At 44.2% G+C, this 27,875-nt stretch overlaps 1 protein-coding gene across 1 annotated transcript in view; it reads left to right on the forward strand.

The window, feature by feature from the left end:
* The window catches only part of LOC146075795 (venom factor-like), a 116,271-nt gene that overhangs the window by 52,681 nt on the left and 35,715 nt on the right, over window positions 1–27,875 (forward strand). The window contains exons 12-22 of the mRNA XM_083185394.1: window positions 1,909–2,115; window positions 6,961–7,164; window positions 10,513–10,674; window positions 10,847–10,976; window positions 14,156–14,230; window positions 18,026–18,226; window positions 19,190–19,301; window positions 21,867–21,952; window positions 22,603–22,742; window positions 25,596–25,802; window positions 26,441–26,507. Of these exons, the coding sequence (XP_083041520.1) occupies window positions 1,909–2,115; window positions 6,961–7,164; window positions 10,513–10,674; window positions 10,847–10,976; window positions 14,156–14,230; window positions 18,026–18,226; window positions 19,190–19,301; window positions 21,867–21,952; window positions 22,603–22,742; window positions 25,596–25,802; window positions 26,441–26,507 (1,591 nt within the window). The remainder of the gene's footprint in view (window positions 1–1,908; window positions 2,116–6,960; window positions 7,165–10,512; window positions 10,675–10,846; window positions 10,977–14,155; window positions 14,231–18,025; window positions 18,227–19,189; window positions 19,302–21,866; window positions 21,953–22,602; window positions 22,743–25,595; window positions 25,803–26,440; window positions 26,508–27,875) is intronic.

Raw genomic sequence — 27,875 nt, forward strand, 5'->3', positions numbered from 1 at the left:
AGTAGGAGAGAGTCTGATGGTGAGAGGTGGAGAATTCCATAGAAAGGGAGCAGCACATGCAATTTCAAAAGGTTTCCCATGAGCTCTTGAACACATGGAGAAGTTGTGCCAGCTGGATTGGATGGAACCGAACTGGATACACACAGCAGAGATTGAACACAGGTGGGAGTTATGCAGGATGGATCGGATACTACAGAAGTGTGTCACTCGGCACACTTTGTGTTTCCCTATAGGGGTCCACGTCGATGGCAAAGCAGGGCAGGATTAAGCCTTCAGGGGGCCCGGGGTCACTTTAGACAGGGTGGCCCCCTCCCACTTGTCATACTGCATGGTAGAATATTACACTGTCAAAACACAGTAAAGACAGTATAAACTTGGTCAATGGGTAACTGCAGGGGTGGGGATTAATATAAACATACTGTATATATATATATATATATATATATATATATATATATATATATATATATATATATATATATATATATATATATATAGATACGCCAAGGGGGATAGACCGCACTCACACTATAAAGAAACAACTTGGGGGTGTTCAGCAAAGAGGTTAATATGTATAACCATATGCCTCAAATATAGTCCAGGTTCCCAAGGCACTTCCGTGTCAGGGATGTGAACACTCTCCTTTGAAATAATACTTCAATGTTGGTATCCATAGAAAAACGTTTTTAATCCAATAATTTAACTTGCATCATGCCCCGACGTTTCGGTCCACATCAGACCTTTATCAAGGAGCTTTGATGATGGTCATATAGAATTCAGCATAGCTCACAGATTAGCCCTCGGAACGGGGGATCAGCTACTCTTGATACAAGCTATTCTTGTAGCTGATCCCCCGTTCCGAGGGCTAATCTGTGAGCTATGCTGAATTCTATATGACCATCATCAAAGCTCCTTGATAAAGGTCTGATGTGGACCGAAACGTCGGGGCATGATGCAAGTTAAATTATTGGATTAAAAACGTTTTTCTATGGATACCAACATTGAAGTATTATTTCAAAGGAGAGTGTTCACATCCCTGACACGGAAGTGCCTTGGGAACCTGGACTATATATATAGATAGATATATGGGAAGCAGAGACAGGCGGCACTCAGGTGGTAGTGAAAAAAACCAAGGGTGGTTTATTGGTCTTGTTCTTTTTGGCTTGAGAAAGGGGCGCAGCCCTGAAACGTTGCCTGTATACACCAATAAACCACCCTTGGTTTTTTTCACTACCACCTGTCTCTGCTTCCCACATACCAGGGCAGGAGGTATCCTGCTCATAGGAGGGCTCCAGGGCAGTTCTGTTTAGCAGCATCAGGGAGTGCCGGATACAATTGATGTATGTATATATAGATATATATATATATAAAATACCACATGAAAAGCCTGTGTTTGTCCCTCTGGACCTTACTCTGTTGGAGATCTGACAGGCTCAGTGCGGCCTCTAAATAAAAACCCTCTCATGATGAGCCCGCTACTGCTGCTGTCATCCATGGGCCTGAGAAGCATATGATGAGCTCCACCAAGCAGAGCTCAGCACAAGCCTCTCAGCCTCTGACCTCTTGTGCAAAGTCTCATGGGACTTAGGTGGTTATTCTGGTTCACTCCTTCTGGCAAATTCCTTCTTAAATGGACAAAACCATTTGCCCAAAGAAATCAATCAGTATCAGTTATTTCAAAGATGGCGCTCCAATGTTATGCTTTGGGCAACTCTGCCTCTGTATGTAACTCCGCCTCTGTATATTGCCGGAGATGCCGGTGGGACAATATGCATTGCTCCAAGGCTTAGTTCATAGACCCTGATGTCAGTGTATACTGCAGTTGGATAATGTGGTTCTGAGGACCAGGTGATGAAAAGGTAATGTATGTTGGCTTCTACCTGACTCCTGGCTTTCTTCTGCTTATAGGTAACAACCAAAGATCCTAAATTACCCGATGCCCAACAAGCCTCTTCTACCATGGTAGCCACTGCATACAAGCCCATTGGTGGCAATTACCTGCATCTCAGCGTCACCGGAGGGGTGCAGAAACCAGGAACAAATCTCAATATCAACTTTAATACCCGCAACAATGTACCTGGCGTTCAAAACCAGATCACCCAGTTTAACTATGTGGTAAGGACTAAGATCATTACTTGTTATCTTACATCATTGGCGACTCCTCCTATCTATATATTGATAAGTTTTATGAGTGGTATATTTCTATGATGCTGCTGTCTGAGTACGGCCTAAATTAAAGGCCTTGATCCATAGATTTGCAGAAAAAATATTGGCATTTTAATTTGTTGCTTCATTTCAGAGTGATGTAGCAAAATGTCTGTCTTTCATTTACAATGCATCACCATTGTGCTCTGGAAGCAGTGACAGTTGGTGAACTCTCCCTGTGCACCTGTTGGGTGACCTGAAACATGTGACCTGCTGTGTGGTCTGGAAACTGTGACAGTTATTTACAGATAACCACTAAGCAGTCATTTTTCGAAATTCAGAAAGGAGGAGAAAAAGGGGAAAATCAAATGAGCTGCGGGTAAACCTTTGAATAATTAAAAGCAATAGATATTTCAAGTCAGCTTAAAGTCCCAATTCTTTCTAGTGTTTTTATTACAATTATGACAATCACAAAATATCATCATTATGTATTTATGATTATCTATAAAGAGTTGCAGTGTTTGTAGTGCACACCGGCTCCTGGTTCGAGGGGGCAAAAATTACACTCACTGCACCCATGTTTAAGTACTGGATTCCCTGTCAAACATCACAAGGAAAATGGGTGCCATGTTTTTGGAGCATAGTTGCCTCCCCTCCTGCATTCTGCAGGAGACTCCCTGAAATAGCAGCAATCTCCCTCTCTCCCTGATTAGTCTAACAATCTCCCTCATGTCCCCTTGCCCACAATTTGCAGCTGTTACATTTTAGTGAAAAATGCAATGAGAGATAGATACATTTACATTGAATCATCAGCGCCATTTCCCAGCATTGGTAATAAAACACATGGTACTTGTTTCCTAGCAGGGCGCCCAGTACGCTTTTAGCGTACTGGGCTATTCTCCATAGTGAAATCGCATCGGATCGCACAGCGTGTATGGTGCAGTGCGATGCGATGTCCATATTAAGTGCACAGGAGTGCTTATACAATGAAATATCGCATGCAATACTTTACATGTATTCCGCGTTCCCCTCGATGCACTCGCCATGCTTTGGGCTCAGTGGTGTGCTGCGCTCGCCACGCTATATAAAATCAACTCCGCGTGTCCTCCGAAAAGGTCAGAGGACACGTTCCGACGCCCCTTAGGGCCCGCTGCGCTCGCCATGCTTCGGGCTGGCATGGATAGTGGTGGTGTTTTAGGAACACATTCACACCTTGAATATCATACAGCTGACACAGTAATGACGACATGTGTTAACAAATAATTGTAATTAACTTAAATAAGCCATCTCCAATACTTCCGATACTTCACCAGCAGCTCTGAGGGATGCTTCCAATACTGTCAGAAAATCACCTCAGAATGATTCTGAGAGGAACTGACAGGGGGCGGGAATGACAGGGAACGGGAGTGGTACTGAAATCGCATCGCACGCATCGCATGACGTGGCATGCGATGCGATTTCACTACGGTAGTGTACTGTACGTAAGGAAACTGGGCGCCCTGCTAGGAAACAAGTACCAAACACATTGCTACATGCATGTCTTGTGGCCATTTACAAGGAACCATGTGTAAAACACAATAGATGAACAATCCCTGACACATATCAGTGACTTTTCTTTATCAAGTATAGTAGCTCTTACTAACTGCTTTAGGGATCATCTACATTTGGATATAAGTCATTTTAAAAGATTCCTCTCAGATGTAGCAGTACACACCCACGCTTCTAGGTGCCACGTTCACAATCTCTTTTCACAATCTCTCCATATATGGAATTAGACATGCCCTTTGGGTGGAGCATGATACGCCCCCTCAATGGGGCGCTGTGCAATATTTTACTACCAACTATAATCTCCCTGAAACTAGTTTTCAAAAGTAGGAAAGTATGTTTGGGAGACATGTACATAGATAAGTGTGGATCACACAGGACCCCTATTCTGTTAATCTGCACCTGGATTAGATGTACTAAGCAATGCAGCACATTTTGGTTTCAAGCATGCAACACGTGTTTCAGCTTTGTTATCGAAGAAAAAACATGCAACTGGTCAAAACCATGCAGCACTGCAGGTGGGGTAGATGTAAAATGTGCAGAGAGAGTTAGATTTGGAGATGTGTGTGCAAACTGAAATCCAAATTGCAGTGTAAAGGCACCCATATACTATGCTATTTGAGCACGATTTCAACCGATTCAGATGAATCTCACATGCAGACATCCCGCCTGACCCAATGCGCGGTTCCGTACGCATTAGATCAGAATCAGGAGGTCGGACCGGCTGCACATAAGATTCCCCTGCCCGACTGCCTGGTTCTCTCCGCCCGGCTCTCTTGTCCCCTCACCGGTGTCTGCCGCCACCCTGCAGCTCCTTGGGGGTTGCATTGATAAATTGCATGCTATTTATCACTTGCGCGTGATAAAATAGAGAGTGATAACCAACCAATCAGTTCCTGCCTGACATTTTTCAAACACAGTCTGTATGTTGGAGCTGATTGGCTGGCTGTTTATCACTCTCCATTTTATCACTTTTGAAGCATAGTGCATCTGGCCCAAGATGCCTTTTTATGAAGTGGTGCCCAGATCTGTACACTGTATTAAATATGAGGCTGTAACAATGATTTATATAGTGGCAAAATTACACTGACTTCCCTCACCTCTATGCCCCTTTTTATGCATGCTAATACTTCATTGGCCTTCAGGGCCATCTTAACAGCAGATCAGGCCTCTGGGCAAAACAATTCACTGGGGCCCCCACCCCGTGTATGATGCTGGGACTTGTAGTTCCCATAGCTGCAGTACATACTGAATAACCCCCCCCCCCCCCCCCCATGTCCTCACCGATGGTGCAGATTTTCCTCAGACTCTGGTCTCCGGCGCCTGGCCCGCCGCCACCCCCAGCTGGGTCAGTGCATGCTGGAAGTCTGCCCCCAGGGCATGGAACCTGGTCTCCTCCACCGCCCGGTACGGGGCATGCCGGATCCCCACCGTGCACATGGTCAGGTGCTCGCACATCAGTAGCGTGGCCGGGCCGCCAGCGCTGCTGGGCCCGCACAGCTCCTCCCGCGGCAGATGGCCACAAGCCGGGGAGGGAGGGAGAGAGACCGGAGCGCTCCCCCGGTGCATGAGAAGACCCGAGGGGAGACACCACAGAGCGTAGCCATGGAGCGACAACCTCCCACCACACCCCAGGTTCTACAGCGCTTCTACAGAGCCCAATGGAAAAGACGGCTCTTTTGGCCTTTGTTGCTGCGTCAAGACATTGAGCACTGTTGCTATGTCTACTGTCAATGAGCACCCCCAAATCACACCTACCTACTTATCTTCACTCCTCTCCGGGAGAAGCTTGGATAGCAGTAGTGCTCCCTTTCCATAATATTTGATATTATCTCTACATTATTTGTTACTACTAGGTCCAGTATAGTTCTGCTTGTACTTGGTTCCTCTACTATTTGGGACAAGTAGGAGAAGGTGTGCAGGCATGGGTGGTATGCAGGCAGGGGGTGTTATGAAGACAGGGGGTGGTATGCAGGCAGGGGGATTTATGCAAGCAGGGGGTGTGTATAGGCAGGTGGTGGGGAGTATGCAGGCAGGAGGTGGTATGCAGTCAGTAGGTGGTATGCAGGTAGGAGGTGTTATGCAGGGAGGGGGTGTTATGCAGACAGGTGGTGGTATGCAGGCAGGGGACAGTATGCAGGCAGGGGGTGTTATGCAAGCAGGGGGAGGTATGCAAGCAGGCGGTGGTATGCAGACAGGGGGTGTTATGCAGACAGGAGGTGTGTATAGGCAGTTGGTGGTATGCAGGCAGGGGGCAGTATGCAGACAGGGGGCAGTATGCAGACAGGGGGTGTTATGCAAGCAGGGGGTGGTATGCAGGCAGGGGGATTTATGCAAGCAGGGGGTGTGTATAGGCAGGTGTGGTATGCAGGCAGGGGGTGTTATGCAGGCAGGGGGATTTATGCAAGCAGGGGGTGTGTATAGGCAGGTGTGGTATGCAGGCAGGGGGCAGTATGCAGACAGGGGGAAGTATGAGACAGGGGGTGTTATGCAAGCAGGGGGTGGTATGCAGGCAGGGGGATTTATGCAAGCAGGGGGTGTGTATAGGCAGGTGTGGTATGCAGGCAGGGGGTGGTATGCAAGCAGGGGGATTTATGCAAGCAGGGGGTGTGTATAGGAAGGTGTGGTATGCAGGTAGGGGGCAGTATGCAGGCAGGGAGTGTTATGCAGACAGGGGGTGGCATGCAGGCAGGGAGTGTTATGCAGACAGGCAGTGGTATGCAGATAGGGGGTGGTATGCAGGCAGGGGGTGTTATGCAGACAAGGGGTGGTATGCACTTCCTCTTTCATTTGCATTGCTTTATGATCGCATATGATAAGCTGCTGCCATTGGGCACACCCTGTACCAAATATAGATACGCCTGTGCACATAGTCCAGGAACTGATAAGCGCTTAGGGGGTTATTTTGGTTCACTCTTACTGACAAATTCCTTCTTAGATGGACAAAACCATGTGCACTGCAGGTGGGGCAGATGTAACATGTGCAGAGAGTTAGATTTGGGTGGGGTTTTACTTCAAAGTGAGATCTATATTGCAGTGTAAAAATAAAGCAGTCCGTATTTTCCCTGCACAGAAACAAAATAACTCACCCAAATTGAATTCTTTCTGCACAAGTTACATCTGCCCCACCTGCAGTGCACATGGTTTTGGCCATCTAAGAAGGATTTTGTCAGAAAGAGTGAACCAGAATAACCCCCTAAGTGTCTTTACCTGTATTTCTATGTGTTAGTACACTGTACACTAATATGAAAATGTATTTTCTTTATACAGATCCTGAACAAAGGCAGAATAATGAAAGTGGGCACACAGGAGAGGTTCAGAGATCAAAATCTGGTGACCCTGTTGCTTCCAATAACCGGTGACTTCATCCCATCATTCCGCATTGTGGCTTATTATGTTGTGACCACGGGAGCAGGGCGTGAAGTCGTGGCCGACTCTGTCTGGATTGATGTGGAAGATACCTGTATGGGGACGGTGAGAGATGATTAAAGTATTTGTAGTGAGCCAGATTATTTCAGCGATGGTCAACAATTGATACTGAAGGCTGATCAGGTGATCGGGCCAATTATTGTACAGTTTAAGGGTCATTCAAGCCGGGATTCCGACTGTCCGAACGTCGGAATCCTGGGACATTTTCGGTTCTTCCGACAGTAACTCAACAGATGGAATTCATCTGTAGTTTTGTCAAAAAACGGCTGCAAATTCAACAATCCACAGCCGTTTCCGAGAGTACAGACTCGGCTCCACAGGGACGCGGGTCTGTAGCAGGAGAGTCCCATCCGGGATTGAATACCTTAACTGCTGATATTTCCACTGTTGGATTTTCGGCAGACATAGAATATCCCCCTAAGTGTCTAACTAAAAAAGATTAATTTAGGCGTTGCTATAAGATCAAACTAGTGTCACCTGGTAGGTAATAATAATTAGACGCTGCAGAGTTCTAGGATGCCTGTGAGAGCATTCTAAGATAACGTTACAAAAGTGTCAATAATAACTTCAATATATTTGTAATCTCTGCGCTAATTTACATAAAACAAGGCTGATATAAAATTATATACCAACACATCAATACAATGTTTTACAGGTTGGGTATCCCTTATCCGCATATCCCATATCCGAATAATTCAGTTTTTTTTATACTCCTCCCCCGGTGTCCACGGCGGCCATTGGACTTCTCTTCAGTGGTATCCCCAGTCCCAAGGATGCATTGCGTAGGTGTGCCGGTGACATCACCGACGCACCAGCGCTAATGCATCCTTGTGACCGAGGGTGCCACTGAAGAGGAATCTGGAGGTTGGTGTGGATGCCAGGGGACTGTTGGGGCACCGCCAGGGGATCAAGTGAGTATGAAAAGAAAATTCTGAATCAAAATGCTTGTAGTCGCGAGCATTTCCGATAAGGGATACTCAACCTGTAATTTATTAAATAATAAACTATAATATGCTCTAGAGTCATAAAGTTTAAGTGAAATCATAAAGCATGTTCAACACATTAAAAAAATTGTTTTTGCTAAATATACATAATATAGGCCCTTATTCTGATCGGTGCGGCCGGATCCGAATATGCGGCCAGGACCGTGCGTGCGAAACCCCGCCTTCCATACGGATCGCCAACTCCGTCCGTACGCGGTAAGAAGCTGTCCGAACGGACCGCACGTGTATTTTTCATGGAATACACCCCCTCCATCTCAGGGAACCTCCCCCATCATTCGATGGTCGCAGACCATCGAATGCAGGACCGAGTGGTCCACCAGCTCCCGCAACCTCAGACCACACGGACATTTTTCCGTGCAAAAGCAGGGATCTGGGCGGGCAGCTGACATCCGGCGATGTCATATGTCCGCCCCCTACACGTGCGTCACGGCCGCATTACCATACGTACGCCCAGCGTTTGCATGGGAACGCCCATGAAACGCGGGGCGTATGCATATGGTAATGAGCCCAAATAGCCCTTCACGCCCCTCTCCACCCCCTGTTCGGAGTGTTCACATTTTATGCGGGATTTGGCCGTACGCCCCGCTCGCACATGCGCAGAGACGCCGCTGCACATGCGCAGACACAAAACATCGGCGGCACGAACGCACGCGGATATTTCCGCACCAACCAGAATAAGGGCCATAGAGAGGTGGATAATTAATGGTTACATTTTAGGTCTCCTTAGATGATTGCAAAGAAGAATATGAAGCATGCAGCTTGTAGAAAAGAAGGGGCAGATTGTCCTGTCCCAATAGGAGCCTGAATACAGTAAATGAAGTTCCACAGTCACATCAGTGGTGCCCTGTTCTTAGCTATTTAGTGCTCCTTGTTCCCTGCGACCGGTGCATGTGCTGTAGGCTCTGGCATAATGACAGCATCTACTCGCTTTCAGACAGGTGGGGGCACACAGGAACTCTCCTCTCTTAAAACTCCCCTGTTCCTGCCCCTTAAAAACTGTGAGAGGCTTCTATCATTTTAATGAGGGGGATCTAAATAATGGATTGAGGAGGTGCTGCAGTGAAACTAAAATGTAATAATCACATTAATCTGGCTTACAGCTGCCATATTCTCCTGCAAACTCTTTTTGAGTGCCCGCCTTAATTAGTAACAAGTCATCAATATGGCGGCGGGTATAAGATCAATCCATCTGCAAAACTTGGAGTCTATGTAAATAATCTTCATTCAACGGTAAACATGTAGGCAGTAGCAAAATCAGGTGCCACATTGCTGCCCATGGCACACCCCGTTGGAGGTAGTAGGTCGCATCAAAATAGAAGTTCCTAGTAAGGGTTTTAACTAAAAGTAGAAGAAGAAAACATTGCGTATTGAGTGTGGAATATTATCCTATAAGGTCACTACATCAACACTACAGTACGAAGGGCCCAACACTAGGGATGCTGGCAATCAGAGGACTGACTCAACAAAATCCTGAAGAGGGCTTGTTAAATATACTTACTGACTTCCTCTACACCATTAGCCCTAACCATCCCTTCCTGCAGCTTAACCTTAACCCTCCCTTCCTGCAGCCTACCCTTAACCCACCACCGGTAGTGCCTGACACTACCCCTGCAGCTCAACCCTCCCCATTAGGACTGAACCTTAACTGTCCCACAGCCTAACCGTAGCTCCTGCAGCCTAACTCTAATCCTCCACACCCCCACAACATGACCCATGGCCTCCATTCTAATGCCTAACTCTAATCCCTGCATCCTGCCGCCTAAACCTAACCTCCCTTCTAAGGACCTAAATTTAACCCCCCCCCCCCTTCTAAGTGCCTAAACCTAAACCCCCTTTTAAGTTCCTAACCTTGACCCCTTCCGCAGGCTAACCTTAACCCCCCTGCAGCCTAACCCTAAATTCCCCCCGACTGCCTAAACCTAACCCCCTTGCCTTTGCCTGACGCTACCGCTTCCGACTGGCATCCTGTATTCTGGCACCAGCATCAGCATTGGGGTTGGGATTCCTCCTCCCAGTTGTAGCCAGAACCGCCGGGGTACTGAACGCATCCTGTTGTACAAGCATTGGCAAACACTCAATACCGAAAGCAGGACATAACTCATTTAGTGAGTGCTAAAGGAGTTGTGTCTTCTTTTCAAATTTGGGCCTTTTCTATTATTTTCTACAATATTCATTTGAGCAGCATAAAAAAAAAAAGTCTAAAAAATCTGACCCATCCCCAGAAATACAAAACTAGTTCAGTTATTAAGGCCATGACATTTTAATAATAAAAGAAAATGCAAATGTGTATTGTGCCATGAAGTATTGAAAAAACAACAACAAATGCAGTGTTGCTGCATGCATGCATGAGATCATTGATACCCTAATACATAGCGATTGCGTCACACAGCTGGAGTTGCGCGGAGAGAAGGACAAGGACAATGCGATACAGGCCCCTGGCGCATCTATGAAACTGAGACTGAGAGCGGATCACAAGGCCAGCGTGGGGCTGGTGGCAGTGGACAAAGGTGTCTATGTGCTGAACAAGAAGTTTAAGATCTCCCAGAGCAAGGTGCGTAGTTACAGTATGTGTGAGAGGTATTGATTTTTATTGTATAGTAATAAGAAAAACATGTTCACAAATTACCTGTGCCTCAAAAAACTTAGTGCTTTAGAAATGTGTGAGAGATATACAGTACATGTGTGTGTGTGTGAGATCTCATGTGTCCTTCTTACCGTCCAAGGTTTGGGACTCCGTGGATAAGTACGACATCGGCTGTACACCGGGGAGCGGTGCTAATGCCCCAGGAGTGTTTTATGATGCCGGGCTGGCCCTACACACCGCCTTCCAGCAGACAACTCCTCAGAGATCAGGTGACATAAACATAACTGCATAAGTCATTATACAGGACACTATGTCAGTACACAAAGCACAAACAGTTGTATCAATATAAACACAGTACGAGAATGTGTTTTATCTGTTGAAATTGGCTAGTTCAGTGGTTCCCAAACTGTGGGCCTTATTCTAGTTTAGTCTTTCTGACAAAATCCTTCTTAGATGGACAAAACCATGTGCACTGCAGGTGGGGCAGATGTTACTTAGAGAGAGAGAGAATTAGATTTGGGTGGGGTTTTACTTCAAAGTGAGATCTATATTGCAGTGTAAAAATTAATCAGCCAGTATTTACCCTGCACAGAAACAAAATAACTCACCCAAATCTAATTATCTCTGCACATTTTATATCTGCCCCCCTGCAGTGCACATGGTTTTGTCCATCTAAGAAGGATTTTGTCAGAAAGAGTGAACTAGAATAAGGCCCTGTGTGCCTAGGCATCCTGGGGTGTCTCTGGATGTTTGCAAGGGTGTCTCGGGTTGGGGGTAAACGACCAAAACAAATTATTTATGCCCAAAGTGATAGGCAAAACCAGTGTGGTCAAGAGAAAAAGAATGTCCCAAGGCGCAATCAAGGAGTCCGTGCTGCCTCAAAGTCGACGGAGGATCACTGGAAATGCCTCCTATGAAGACTACTATGGCTGGAAAACAACACTGATGGCGGTTGACTCGGTGTAGTAGGTGATAGTGCACAATTAAGGTGATGTTCATATAGAAAAGAATAACAACAAAAAAAATAGTGTCAGATTCTTCAAATTTCAATAAATATAGTGAATGAAGGGAATAGTGAATAAAGTCGTACTGAACTCACAAATTAAATCATGAGCACCCGTGTGTAAAGGCTTCTTTTATAGAACCACCGTCCGTGCCGAACACTAGGGGGTGTAGGAAGGCTGCATACCGTACTCGCAAGAGAAAAGATCTTTATACTCTCATAGCGGTTTCTTTATCTTCAAAACAACTGGTTCTTAGGACTCTTTTAACTACACGGAGTAAAGCGCCATTAGTGTTGTTTTCCCGCCATAAAACCAGTGCTGGTGGCTGCCAATCATAAAAAGCATGGACAATTAGAACCACAGCCAGGGGCAAACGCAGGATTTTCAGAAGGGGGCAGAGCAAAGCACGGAGATGGACACTTAGGTGACCCAGTATATGCCGGGTCAGTTAAAGTATTATAATAGAACAAATGTATATAAATAATAATATATATATATATATATACATACATACATATACCTACATATATATATATATATATATATATATATATATATATATATATATACATACAGGGGCGTCAACAGTAGTGTAGACCCCATAGCAATGTATTGGGGTCCCTACCGATCATCCATCGGTAGGGGTGGGGGAAGCTTTGATGTCCCGTGGGTGGTAGGGGGTATTATATCAACCGCTCAGCATGTAGGACCTGGATCAGTAATTTCCACTAATTACCCCTTTACTGCACAGATGGTGGGAGATGGGGTGGGAGAAGGGGGCATTGGGCTGAATGAAGGGGCCCTGATACATAACTTCCAGGGTGGTAGAGGATGTTTAATATGCAGAGGAAGGGTGTATAGTGGAGTGAGCTTATTATTCATAATTTTCTGGTGGGAGGACAGCTTGCTTGACTGCAGATATCTCCAGTTCCCGGAAATAGATTTCTTAGATTTTAATGGAATTAAAAACTAGAGAATCCCACCTACCAAATGGTAGTAGGGAGTAGTGGATCAGAGGCAGAGCAATCGGCCAACGAGAATATAAAACTACATACCAGGTGTGTGGAGCTGGAGCAGTAACCAGCTGCTGGAAGGCTGATATATCTGGTTCTGGGTACAGTAGAGACAAGCTACTGGTGTCCATCAAAGGGGGAGAGTCCCAACTTTTGGAATATACCCTCAGAAAAACTCTGAGTCAGACAGAACCTGAAATATCTGACTGGGACCAGCAATTAACAGGCTTGGATGGGGACCACTATTTTGAAGTCAGATATCTCCGGTTCCCGAGTGCCGATTTTTAAAATTCTTCTACCCATGGAAAGAAGGCACCCTCAGCTTTCAGCCTAGGACCCTTAGACTCCTGGGGGGGTGTCTAGGTACTCAGAACCCCCCCCTTGCGTGCGCCACTGACAGCTGTGTTCCCCACCACATAACGGAACCTGAGGATAACAGTTAAGCACAATTGACCTTATTTTTTCATTTATCCATAAGAAACTCTTTGACTATAGGTGCCTTTAACATATGCTGATATTCCAGGGCGCCCTGGTCAAGAAAGTTTGGGAAACACTGGGCTAGCTATCCTTTCTCATTGATTAGGGCCAAGCATTAGAGACGGATTATATTGTATATTCTCAGTACCTATTATTGGTGAATAATAGCAGCACACTTTACAATGGAGAATGAATCCATGGCTCAATATGGGTATGGACTCATTGTGAAAGAAGCTGTGTTTAACACATACTGTATATATTGATGCTCCATGCAAAATGAATGTAATCTGTAACCTTTCCTGACAGAGGGACTTACCAACAGACGCTTACTGACTTTTAACTTGTTAAGGAGTGTAGTGTGGGTGCCCCATAGAAAAATGCCCCTCCCACCTGCTGTGCACTGCTCATTGTGGGTGTACAATTTTTTTACTTATGTTACTCTATGTGTTGGTCTCTCCCATGTGTCACCCACCAAGGGGTGACCCCAAAGTGCCTGCTTTTTCTCACTGACAGGATCTGTGTGCTGCCCTGTAACATTATATAAAGCACCTGTCACTGGCCTTTATTCAGATCTGATCGCAGTACAAATTTGTTTTGAAAATGGCCAAAACCATGTGCACTGCAGGAGGGGCAGATGTAACATGTATAGAGAGTTAGATTTGTGTGAGTATTTTGTTTCTGTGCAGGGTAAATACTGGCTGAATTTTTTTTACACTGCAATTTAGATTTCAGTTTCAACAAACCCTACCCAAATCTAACTCTCTCTGCACATGTTACATCTGACCCACCTGCAGTGCACATGGTTTTGTCCATTTTTCAACCAAATTTGTACTGAGCTCAGATCTGGATAACTGTGTACAACGAAACCATCACTTGTTGCACTTTATAACTCTCAGAGGCTTAATACTTCTGTTAACGTCTTCTTATATTTGTCTATGTATTATTTTTCCACAGAGCCTTTATGTGAAACAAAATTAAAGCGCAGACGACGATCGTCAGCAGCGCTGATTCAGCATAAAGACAGTAAAGGTAAAACTAACGTTCAATTCTCCAACTAATTGTTCCGGAGATGCTGAACCTGTCTATACTCTCATATGCTGAAGTTTCTGATCACCATCAAATGAATGTCATTAATTCCGGTTCTCAACTCCCCATGACACATATACTAATATATTTTTTTCTTTTTATTACTTCCATTCTCTTAAAAGTGCAGAAACTAGCTGCAATGTATTTAGTGAAAGTTATAGGAAGAAATGGAAGCACTGATTTATTTATTTTTCCTCAGAACACACTAATATAATACATTTTTAGGAGTTTACTAATTCTGAAGTTGTGTACCGGCACACTGTATAGGAAAAAGAAAAACAGAAAGGAAAGACAATTTGCCAATGCACCGGGCATGCTTATACAAAGCCAGTGTAACACAAATTAGGGGAGACAAGTAAAACTATATGTAATATTGAATTTGTATAGTTCTTTTTTCCACATAGGACAATGTATATCTGAATGATGGTGGTTATCTTTGTTATATGTAAAAGGCATTGATTTTAGTGTTACAAATACCACTTATATATGTATAGATGTATTTTATTGTTGATGCAATTTTAATTTCTAATAGAGACTTGGAAAAATACATTTTTAATGTAGGTATGAGTGTCCATTATACAATTAGCTATGGGGTGATCTGAAGGTTCCTGTTGTAACCCAAGATAAGCTCTGAGACATGGAAAGTAGGTCTGAGATACCTGACTGGACAGCATCCAGTGGGCTCCCCTACCTCTGGTGAAGGGAAAGGGGGAGTTCTTGAGGTAAAGGCCTGAGTGGGTATACAGGCACCAGCACTAGTGACACCTGCAGCTGTGACCAAGAGGCTTACAGTATCTGTGTGAAGGGAGTTTATTCTGACAGCACAGGCAGGTATTAGCTACAGAAAGATTGTTATCTCTTCTGGCAACCAGCGAGGGCAGCGGTGACAGAACTGAATGAGCTGCACAAAGGTAGATACTGTGGAGGCAATGGACAGAATACTACAGAACCAGGTCTGTCAGAACTTATTTGAAAAGAAAATCTCTGGAACAAAGACTTTGGGCAGGATGTATCAACATACATCACCGCCCTTCGCACGGCAGCCGCCGCGATGCTACCGCATATGTACTAACATATGCGGCCAGCATCGGGCTGCGGTAACGGAGACCCCAGCGATACCTGTGATGTGGGCTGCGGGGGTCTCCGTCACCTCCCGCGGCTGCCAGCGTCCCCGTGCGTCTCCTCCTCCCCCCTGAAGCCGGATGTCCTCCCGGCTGTCACACCAGGGGGAGGAGGTTAAAGGAGGATGGGAGGGGGGGGGGGGGCGGCGCGCGGACGGCGTACGGCGAAAGAAGCCCATAGGCTTCTATAGGGTATCGCCACCCTCTGGGTGGCGATACCCAGCCTTGCGAAAAAGGGGCGAACCGGTGATGATACATAGGAAAATGCGGTAAAACAGGGGTTTTACCGCATTTTCCCTTTAGTACATCCCGCGAGGGCGGTATTCAATGTAAATACCTGCGAGGTGCAGCGAATCCTTTTTCGGATTCGCTGCACATTCGCCACGTTCCGGAGCCTCGCCGGCTCCGGTATTCAACGAGTCAGGGGCTCGCTGCCCCTGACCGGCGAATATGAGCTCCTGTGGCGAACGCTGCAGGGAGCCTGAGGACGGTGGCAGGCAGAGAGATGGAAGTCTCTCTGCCTGCCCCAGAACGTTTGTGGGGGGGGAGGTGGGCTCCCCGGGTGCCAGGCAGCACAGACTGCCCACCGGGGGTGCCAGCAGGGGACCGCATATATTCACTACACCCCATCGTAACGATCGGGTGCAGTGAATATATGAATATCTAATGAGCGGCTCGGCTCCGGCGCCCCCTGCTGGCTGCTGTGTAAAAAAAAAATTATTTTTTTTAATTAAATATATATTCATGTGCTTACTGCACATGAATAAAAATAGCACGCCCCTCCTCAGAATAAACTTCCTGATTTTTTTACACCAAATGTAAAAAACAAAACACTTTATTTTAAAAGTTCACATTCCACTTCTCCATAAAAAGATAGCGATTGCTACTCGGTGAATCATGGCGAAAAAAACCTTCAAATGTATTCGCCATGTGGTCATTGAATAGGGTGATTCACCGTTTTAGTAAAAAATTCGCCAAACAGCACAAATTCGCCATAAAAACATGGCGAATCAGGCTCATTGAATACCGCCCAGAGTGTATACAGTGTATAGAGCATGCCATGATGTATACAAGTAATGGTAACACATCTGTGATAAAAGTATACAAGCAGCACATAAAAGGGTACATTTATTAATATGGGACTTCTATTGAAGATGGGATGTTACCCATAGTAACTTATTTCCATAGCACCTTCTAAAAGATAAAAGATAGAATATGATTGGTTGCTATGGGCAACATCCCAGCTTCTACAGAACGCGAATCTTAGCAAATTTACCAGAGAGAGAATTACATTCTGAATAATAAAGGTTGCTGCGGTTATATAATTATATATTGTATATTCCCTATTTTGCCTATAATTTTATTTTTCAACATTAATCTAGTAAGCAATAAGGAAGAGATCAACCCGCAGACAAAAATATCATCCAGTTTAAATAACTTTCTATTTTTGTAGAAATTAAATTTAAAATAAATAAAACTAGATCTACAACAAACTACTACAGGAGAAAGTCTTCATGTGCTCCAACGGGGAAAATGACGATTAAGGGCGTGACATTTTGATAGAGCGCATTCGTTGTGTTAAAGCAATTATATTCATTATATCAGTTGTTTACGTCCATTTATTAACAATGCTAGGGAATGATGGGAATGTGTTGAATGTAAATGTGATTGGCAGTAGTAAATAAAAATACTCTATAGTAAGGAACTGAGCAATTGGGTTTAGAAATATCCAATAAAAGTATATTTAATGGCTACATATTTTGTATCGAATGGTGGATATATTCAATTAAATTTAATAACGTAAAAGTATGGATTAAACCTTGTGTAATATTTGTGAGGGTTGTTATCAATATACATATTTTTTGTATATTTGAATAAATTTGACAAAGCCCTTACAACAAGGGAATTTAATTTATTAATTAAGTGTCATTATAGACTTAGTTTTAAGAAAAGCAAGGAAAAGCCACGCTGTACGGTAGGTCATAGGGTTTTCCTGAGCCAACCCATAGTGGGCCTTTTCGCTCCAGTCCACCAGTTGAAAACTCGGGTGGGGATACTCCAAAACATAAACAAATAAGATAGGACCATGTGACCTCATCACTTATATCCACCAAGATCCTATTAGAGGTGATGCACCATATGAAATTTTGCAGAGACCTTTTGAGTGCTTGGATATATCACACAAGTGGAATAAAGTTACAAATATTGACTAGAAAAAAATATATGGTAGGTAAAATAATTAGCTAAGATGCAAAACTAGCAGTATAAAACACATACAGTGTTAGCAATATAACATAACTCCACATAAACCAAATTGCTTAATTGCAAAGATATACAGACAGTTTATTACTACCATGGGTGCACAAAGCACGTTCAGCCTGTTGGTAATTGAAGCAAAGGTAAAGGAGTCTGGCCTGACGCGTTTCGAGGTGCATGCTCTTTATCAGGGCTACTAATAATGGGTCAGGTGACTGGACTTACTCAGCATTCAAAGATGTTAAACTTATGTTCTCACCGGTCTCTGTTGTTACATCTCTGTTTGCTATAATACTTTTGTTTATGGGGTGTGAGGGTACCATTATGGGAAAAATGCTAATTATGGGCCTCATTCTTGCAGCCTCTAAATACTCAGACAAGGAGAAGACATGCTGCGAGGATGGAATGCTGGAAAACCCCATGGGTGACACCTGTGAGCGCCGCTCCCGTCACATACAGGATGGACAGAAGTGCATCGCTGCCTTCCTTGACTGCTGCCACGAGATTGAGAAGCTGAAGGCATCTGAGAGGGAACTGAAAGATGTTGATGAGCTAGCAAGAAGTAAGGAGACATAAAACAGACCGTAGTCTACGTACAGTATAAATTAGAGACAAAACACATTATGGGCACGCGCACAATACACATGAAGGTAGAGGACAACATTTCCATTATTGGGAATGATTCCAATGCGGTTCCTTATTCTGGTACACCACTAAGAGCAATTTCACTGGCTCATCTCATTTCGAAAATGAGCTTGTATTCCAAAATCATAAATTAAAACCGATTTGTTTCATCTTTTTCAGTAACGGAATCCCCTGTACTGTTGCCCCTTTGGCTGTTAAATTGCCTTATTTACAATATATTAACACTGATATTGAGATATGATGTGATATTTTAAAAACACCCATCATTTCTTTGCTATATAAAGACATACTGTACATATATGGAGCCAAAGTCTTTAGAAAAAGTTCCCCCATCAGGCTTTCAGTCTCCGACTCTGTGAATATCAGCACATGTGATCCTCATAGAGTTCAGTCCACAATATACCGTATCAATAGTTCAGCCTGAGCAGTTTTACAGTGGGTGAAACAAAATGCTTCACAATGCTTGGTTCTTAATTATAAAATCAAAAGCCAACAGAAAGACAATGGTAGGGACTTTGTGCATATTAGAGTGTAGGTTCTGATTCTGAATCCTAACTACAAGGGCTGAAATGCAATGTTTTCTGACCCAGAAATTCTAGCCCCTTCTGGATCATGGTCTCCGTTCTCCCAATTGTCGGCAATGACATTAATTTCCCAGTCATTCCAGTGAGAAATGGCTCCTAGAATCATGAGGGAGGGACTTACATGGCATCCAAAATAAGCAGGGTATGTTTTTTTAGATCCAAGACTTGAATTGGTTGGGATGGTTTGAGCCAGGTCCTACTCTTAAGCAAGACAACAATGAAATCACACTGTTTGGGAAGTCAATAAGATATTTCAGAGCAGGCAAAGTTAACAAAACATTTTGTATTTATATCAGGTGATGAAGACAGTGATTACATTGAAGATTCTGACATTCAATCCAGGTCAGAGTTTCCAGAAAGTTGGCTCTGGAAGGTGGAGACAATGAACGAGAAACCGGATGCTGATGGGTAAATATCCTGTTCTCTTACCAATTAGTAGAATGTCACATGCTATAATTTAACACATTATTCATCAATAATTGGGTCTCATAAAGTAGGATAGAAATATTGCCCAAGTGTCAGTTTTATGCTCCGTCAGCCTGTTTTATTACCCATTATTGAGCTTCCATTGGAATAAATAGCTATGGATTTGGTTGGACCTCAAATAAAATCCACCCGGTGTCATCAATATATTTTGGTGATAATGGATTACACTACCAGATATTTGAAAGTAATACCACTAACTGATCAGGGTAACCCATTTATGTAAAAAAAATCATGAAATAATAATACCCCCAGTTTAAAATGACTCAGTGTATCACCCCCAGACTGATGGGTTAGAGGAGATGTTTTACAAAAATGTAAACGTACTAAAGAAAGTGGTGAACAATGAAAGAGATTGAAATTATTTACTATGTTATTAATTGCTGGCCATAAGAGAGGTCCCCTAATCCTCAATTGGGTTTGCTTCTTTTGGTTTATTCTATGGGAGACACCGAAGGTGATCTCTGGACATTGAAAAAGGGACATTGAAGGGGCAATCCAGGCCATATAAAACATGTTTCTTAGATGCAGGAAAGGATGGCTGCAGTGGTGTTAATAGCGAGACAGCTCTTGGAATGGGTGTGGTATATGCTTCCTACAGTCGGGATCCCGACAGTCATTAGCCCGACATCAGGACTGGCCAAACTCAGACAGCATGGAGAGCACAACAAAGCCCGTTGTGGGCTCGCCCTGCACACCACGCTGCACTCGCCATGCTGCGGGCATGGTGGCGAGCGTATTCTATTCTCCCTCTATGGGGGTCGTGCAATACCCAGTCTTTGCTCCTGGCAACAATACTGTGCAATACTGTATGTAAAGGAGGTTAATTATATAGTTTACCAACCTGGGGAAAAAAATCCAAAGCAAAACAACCATATAAATCTTCTAAAAACTTGGCTTGGAAAAATAAAGCAGCTAAGTCCCAGTGCCTTCAGTAAACCCAGGGACGTTGGTTCCCAAAGTATCGATAGATAAAACCCTTAGACGGTATGCTGCTGCTGTAATCGTCTATAGTCCTGGTGGCTATTCTTACTTACCGAGGGTACAATTGGTGATGTATTACATCCAAAAGGCAGGATTGATAGCCAGCCCATGAAAACGAAGTCTATGGATGGAAGAAGTAAAGTATCTTGGATACTTCATGTTTGTAAATCCTTAATGTAATACATATGAGGCAATACAAAACTGTCTATGACCCATAGCAGGTGAGAGTATTCTTAGGAGTCACAGGTTATAATAGAAATATTATAGCCAATTTTGTGACCATTGCGGTCCCACTGACAGGCCTTACCAAGGGCACACAGAAAGTTATGGTTAAATGGAGTCCTGAAGCAGAAAAGTCTTTCCAGGAGTTGAAGGTGGCATTGTGCGCCCAACTAGTTCTGATGACGTCTGTTTTTCAAACCGATGCGTCGAATATAGGAATAGGCGCAGTCCTGTCCAGAACAATGAGGGTGAAGAACATTTTCTTTACTTACGCCTGCGTTCAGATAAGCCACCGCCCCACTAGAGTGAAACCCGCCTTACGAATAAATATGCGCACGCTGTGTGTTTGGATGTGTACGGTGTAATGGACAAAAATGTCCAAAACCCATTGTAACTCTAATGATTTTAACACTGGCCACAACTCATTGAAGGCTCTGCATAACTCAAGACTTACTCAGCAGTGCGATGGATAAAGGCATATCGGGCCTGGAGCTAACTTCACAAACACTCCTTTAAAATTCTCAGGCATGCCTACCATTTTCCCCGACACGCCTGTGTTTTTCTTAACACTCCCACATAACATCTGGTTTCCACCTACTTCCGGTCCATCACCATGCGACCACCATGCATTTAGAAAAAGTTGCAGGACTTTGTTGCAAGATGGCATCGCGCATGCGTACTGAGAACCGTACTCGTGCACAGTGTATTGATGATTGTCCGCTGTGTGAAATCGCAGCCGTGCGTTCAGGTCTGAATTGCACCCCTTGTCCTTTTTTTTTTTTTATGAGGCCTGAAGTTTTTCTGACCCACATGTTGTAAAAAAACGGGGGAGGGGGTTCTGTGCTAACAGTTATAAAGAGGAGATATGTTTGCCCCAGGTTTTTGGCGTATGAGATTAAAACCCCAAGGAAAGGTATTTTTCTCCAAAACAGATTTGATTCGAGTTTGGGATTTAAGTAAAAGCCAGATGAGGGGTCCTGGGGTGTGGATGGAGAAAGGAGGGCTCCATCCATGAGGCTAATTTCGGATCTTTATGCCTTTAGTCTGAGAGCAGGATAATTAGTACCCGCATGTGTAAGAGGTTGATATAAGCTGTGTCAGGCATTGGCTCAAGGTCTCACCTCCTGGGAAGCAGGCAGCAGGCCTATATGAGCCACTATGATTTACTGTCTGCAAATATTATGTATTTTGTCATGTAATTTAAAGTTAGGTCTTTATCCCAGGATTATATCGTTTCCTACATCCATCCAAAAATCTATGCATGTTTTTTTTTTTTTTAAACAGAATTTCGACCAAGAGTCTTCCTGTATTCTTAAAAGATTCAATAACCACATGGGAGGTTCTGGCTGTAAGCTTGTCTGAAAACAAAGGTAAGTACCACCGGTTAGGACGTGTATGATCTAGGATCTGTATAACTTTTCCTCATGCTGGAAATCTATAATTGTGGATCCAGACAGTGTTACATACTGGAGATACAGCATGTGATTTACAGTGGTATCAGGGGTGTGAATCCTCAGCTAAGAGCAAAGCCTGATTTCTCACTAGACCTGGGAGACACCTTCTTGGGACAGCAAGGCCTTACCCCCTTGTGGGTAGCGCAGGGGGGTGCAATCTGCCGGAGAAGGGTTGCAAATTGCGGGAGGGGGCATTGTAGGGGGGAGGGGCGCTCACTCTTTCTCTCTCTCTCTCTGTGCTCTCTCTCTCTCTGTGCTCTCTCTTTCTCTCTATGTTCCTTCTCTGCACTCCCTCTCTCTTTGCGCTTCTGGGAGAGTTGCTGCTGGTGGAGGAGGCTGGAGATGAAAAATAAGTCCCTGCACTGTCCAAGAGTAATCTCTGGAGTCTGCCACTCCTGAAGAACTGCAGGTAGGACCTTTGCTCATGGTGGTGCAGGGAAAAGAGTCACATAGATAGGTCAAGTGGCAGTGTTCATGGCTCTACAAAGACCTAAACCCTCCCTAGTACCAGAATCCGGTTTCTTCAAATAAGATGTTCCGTCTTTTCTTTGCAACTTCATCGACAGGTATCTGTGTGTCTACACCACATGAGATACAGGTTTTCACAAGCTTCTTCATTGACCTGAAGCTGCCGTATTCGGTGGTGAGGAATGAACAAGTTGAGTTACGAGCCATTCTCTACAACTACGGCAACAGCAAACAAAGGGTAAGTCAACCAGTTTATAGTAACAATAACAATTAGAGTCACTTACACCTCCACACTGCAGATCCGCTAGTGCAATGCCACATGCCGACTGTACTTCTGTGCAGATCTCACCAAGGAATTACCAAGATGTTTGAGCCAAGATGGTGGAGTCTGTCTAGAGACAAACATTTGTAGAGGTTGGGAAGATCATTGATGTTCCATGCTGAGAGCAGATTATGGGCATGTACAATGAGCAAGTAACTACAGACCAGTGAGCCTTACATCAGTAGTAGGGAAAATAATGGAAACACTATTAAAAGAAAGAATAGTGGAATATCTTAAATTAAACAACTTACATGATCCAAAACAGCATGGTTTTACTGCAGGGAGATCATGCCAAACAAGTCTCATTGACTTTTTTGACTCCGTGACCAAAATACTAGATGAAGGGGGGGCTGTAGATGTGGCATATCTAGACTTTAGTAAGGCATTTAACACTGTCCCACATCGCAGGCTGCTAAATAAACTTGAAAGTGTGGGATTGGATTATAGAACAATTAAATGGATAAGAACCTGGTTGCAGGATAGGAAACAGACAGTTGTAGTAAATGGAGTGCATTCTATGGAGGGACATGTTACCAGTGGAGTACCCAAGGGATCTGTACTTGGACCAGTGCTCTTTAATATCTTTGTTAGTGACATTGCAAATGGTATTGAAGGGAAAGTATGCCTTTTTGCAGATGATACAAAGATATGCAACAGAGTAGACACACCAGGAGGGGTAAATCAAATGACTGATGATCTAAGTAAACTTGAGAATTGGTCAAGAGAATGGCAACTACAGTTTAATGCTAAAAAATGCAAAATTATGCACTTGGGACTCAAAAACCCAAAGGCTCAATATAGTATCAAGGGTACTATAATGGAAACTACTGAGGAGGAAAGAGATCTAGGAGTCATTATTTCAAGTGACTTAAAGGCAGGGAGGCAATGTAACAAAGCAATGAGGAAGGCTAGTCAGATGCTTAGTTGCATAGGGAGAGGAATCAGTAGCAGAAAAAAAGACGTAATAATGCCACTTTATAGGTCATTGGTACGACCTCATCTGGAATACTGTGTCCAGTTCTGGAGACCATATCTTCAGAAGGATATAAATACATTGGAGAGTGTACAAAGAAGGGCAACTAAAATGGTTCATGGCCTACATCACAAAATTTACCTGGATAGACTAAAAGATCTTAACATGTATAGTTTGGAGCAGAGAAGGGAAAGGGGGGACATGATAGAAATCTTCAAATATATCAAGGGTTTTAACATAGTACAGGTGGGAAATTTTCTTCAAAGGAAAACAAGTAATAAAACACGAGGACATGCACTGAAACTGGAGGGAGGTAGGTTCAGGGGAAATGTTAGAAAGAATTACTTCACAGAAAGGGTAGTGGATAAGTGGAATAGCCTCCCATCAGAGGTGGTAGAGGCTAAGACAGTAGAACAATTTAAACATGCTTGGGATAGGCATATGAATATCCTTACAAAGAAATAAGGATTAAAAAGGGTTCAGTTTACCTGAAGGGTAAAAAAAGGGGCAAACTAGATGGGCCAAATGGTTCTTATCTGCCGTCAAATTCTATTTTTCTATGTTTCTATGTTTACAATACCCACAGGCAAAAAATAGATTTCATTTGTTTTGGGACAATACTAATGAAATTAATGGGAAGCAGAAGAAAGGATTTCACTGGGATATTCCAAGGTTTCTTCAAGAAGACTACATTTATTGACCATCTCTGTGGTCCATCCAATGTATTCTTAGGAACGCATTGAAATAAATGATCTTAAACTGACCAATACTGTTTTCCATGAGAACAATATCTGAGTTGAATTTAATGAAGGGGTTGTGCTATTGTGACAATTGTCAATGCTTGTTTTGGAGAGAAGTTGAAAGTCTACAAGTCACAGTAGATACATTCATTTGGGTGAGCACCAATAACTTTATCCAGAATATTTTTCTCTGTCCAACTTTCTGTAGGGGACTCATGTAAAACTTGATCTCATCTCCTAAAGTTTGTGACTTGGCATCTGCAGATTTAAGTACCATGGGCCTACTGTCATTTAGTAATGGATAAATGCTAGTGATAATGCAAAACTACAGCCCATGCAGAAACCTGCCCTCCCCGCAATACCACCACAAGATTCTGTATTGGCATCGCTATTGTGTGAGAAATGTGCTATCTAGAGAAACACGCGGACATTAAGAGTATCCCCCTGGCTGCGCAGCCAAAGTGCGAAGACAGTCGCAGGGCCGCAATCTTTTGAGTCGCGCATGTAGCCACGCTATCATTGCAGCCTGTCTTGCTAATGGTCTGCACATGCCTGCGTTGTTTGCCCCTCGCATCGTCAAATCAACTCTGAGCGACACTGGGACGCTCCTCATCGACCCCCCCTGCTGGCCCTTACACTGAAGTTGCATTTTTTGAAATGTGACCGGAGTCAGAGCTCATGCATGCTAACTGGAACATATGCTCAGGCATATAGCGACTTCTGGCTATTTGCGGCTCTAGGTGAATTAGATCCCATGTCTTTATTCATTGTCTTCATTTATGAGTTACTATAATAAACTGAGACGTCCCATAAAATTTTATGGGGACTTCAGGACCAGGGGAATCTCCAAAATCAGCTGCAGACCTTTTTAGTACATAAGGGGAGACATACGGTGTCTATTGTGGTAAACATTAGAAAATTTATGTTTTACCCCATTTTTACTTATGGCATCTTTACAGTTATTCAAAGTATAGTGCTTGCTTTTCTATAGTAATGTCTGCCGAAATAAATGGTTATTATGTCACAAGTCCGTCATCTGTATTTGGCGTTCTGTAGGTGCGCGTGGAGTGGACTTATAATGAAAACTTCTGCAGTCTCTCCACTGCTAAAAAGAAGTACCGCCAAGATATAACCATCGAACCTGAGTCATCGGTGGCTCTCCCGTTTATTGTTGTGCCGCTGACCTTGGGGCTGCATGATGTGGAGGTGAAGGCTGCTGGTCAGACAGTCGCAGATGGTGTCAAGAAGAAGCTGAAGGTCGTGGTGAGTAATGTAGATGGTTGTGCTGCTCATTGTGCTTTTGGTAATATAGTATCATTGAGAAGTAAAAAACAAAAAGGGGCAGATTGGGAACGAACTGGGGCCTTGGAATAATTTGTAGAAATGGACCAACATGGGCAGCACGAGAGGTATAACATGACGTGTAGCCACGGAAGCATCACTGAATTACTATACTGCAGAGATGGAATAACAGAATGGATGGACAATGCAATGCAATGATTACGATGGGCTACCTGCCGGGGTGAGCAGGGCCGCCAATAGGGGGGTGCTGTGGGTACAGCTGTCCTGGGCCCCGGTGCTCAGTGCACTGAACAAAGTAGGTCCTGGAGCACAGGCTTATTTAACCCAGGATGCTGGCGGTCAATTAAAATGCTACACCGGCTTTTGAGCCAATCAGAGCTCGAGTATCGGCAGCCAATCAGAACGGCTGCTCGTACGCAAGCTCTCATTTTAATGAGCGAATAAACGCAGCCTAGCGATCAGGTCTGATTCGGGCCCTGAATGTCTTGATAATATAGCACAAGTGGTCACCAAATAGCACATCACATATCCGTCCTCATCATTCCAGCTTTGTAGACTCCACTACACATCCCTCAAGTGCATAAATCTTTTTGTTTCAGCCGGAAGGAAGACGCGTAACCGAGATCTTGAAATCGGTAATATTGGAGCCAGAAGTCAAAGGCAAAGGTCTGTATTACCACTCACTGTCCGTGTGCAGAATTGTATAGTACAGTGGTGAAAAATAACAGAATTGTATTCTAATAATTGTATAAAACTTAAGCGGCTAGGGTGGCCAATCCCAGGAATCGGGATCAACGGACCCCCATATGTATGGCCCGGTACATATCAGTGTGTTGTGCATCTTTCTAAAGGTGCCCACACACTAGAACGATTTTTGGGCCGATTGGCCGATTTCCGATAGATCGGCCGATATATCATCCGATGTTTACCGATAATCGGTCGAAAATCGGCCGATATCGGTCCGATGCGCGCTCCCGTGGATCTTTAGCTGAATCTTCTGATCTTACGTGCTGCACGAAAGATCAGAAGATTTAACAAAAGATCCATAGGAACGCACACGGGATCTTAAGAAAAATCTTTGGTAAAGATGTGCGCTTGCCTGAAATCTTTTGTCCAGGACGGAAAAAAGGATTTCAAGGCTAATTTATGCGCACATCTTACGATCGCAGATCTTTCTAGTGTGTGGGCACCTTTACATACAGATGTAGCGCCTGTCATTCAATCCCGGCGCCCGCCAGAACGTCCCCGGACTGGGACACGCGTGTGCGTCTCACGCAAACGTGCGTCCCACTCTCTCGGCTGCTGGGCAGTGGGTCCTTGCCTGTCTCCGCTTCGGGGAGATGGCCAGTGTTAGGGGGGGGGGGTCGGGGCAGCGATGGGGACTGGCAAGGGAGGTGGTGGACAGCTCCATCACAATGGGTCGCGCGAGCGTCTCGCGCACGCCCCCTGGCAGGAGCTGGTGGCTGGCGATAGTTTCGCCAGCCCCTGCAATGATGGAGCCGGCTCCATCTGTAGGGCCAGATGTATCAAGCTTCAAAAAGTGATAAAGTGGAGAGTTATAAACAACCAGCCAATCAGCTCCTAACAGCCATATATATTTTGAACATGAGAGAGGAGACTTTAGAACTCTATGGGCCAGTTGTAACGTTGCCCGGATTCGGCGGCCTTGCGGGATGCTGACCGAACTCAGATGTTGATTTAAAGAGGCCAGTCATTTTTAAGGCATGGTTTTGCCTTGTAAGTGATTGCTCCTTTAAAAAAGTCTGCGTTTGGCCGGCATCCCGCAACGGCCGCTGAAATTGAGCCTCATTACATTCCCGCCTAATGTTTTATTTATAATGATCTATTATTTTGAACCTTTATTTGTGTGAGGAAAAATCAGCCTAGAAATGTGCTTCTCCACCAGTAGAATAAATGAAAGAGCCCAATTCTGAGTCAGAGGCCATAGAGAGATATAGCTGACTGTGTATGCGCCAGATTGGATCACCTGTTGATGGGAAAACTCTTCCAGGGAAACAGGCACTTCTGGAATAT

The sequence above is a fragment of the Crinia signifera genome, chromosome 4 (assembly GCF_055691185.1).
Source record: "Crinia signifera chromosome 4, ASM5569118v1, whole genome shotgun sequence".
NCBI lineage: Eukaryota > Metazoa > Chordata > Amphibia > Anura > Myobatrachidae > Crinia > Crinia signifera.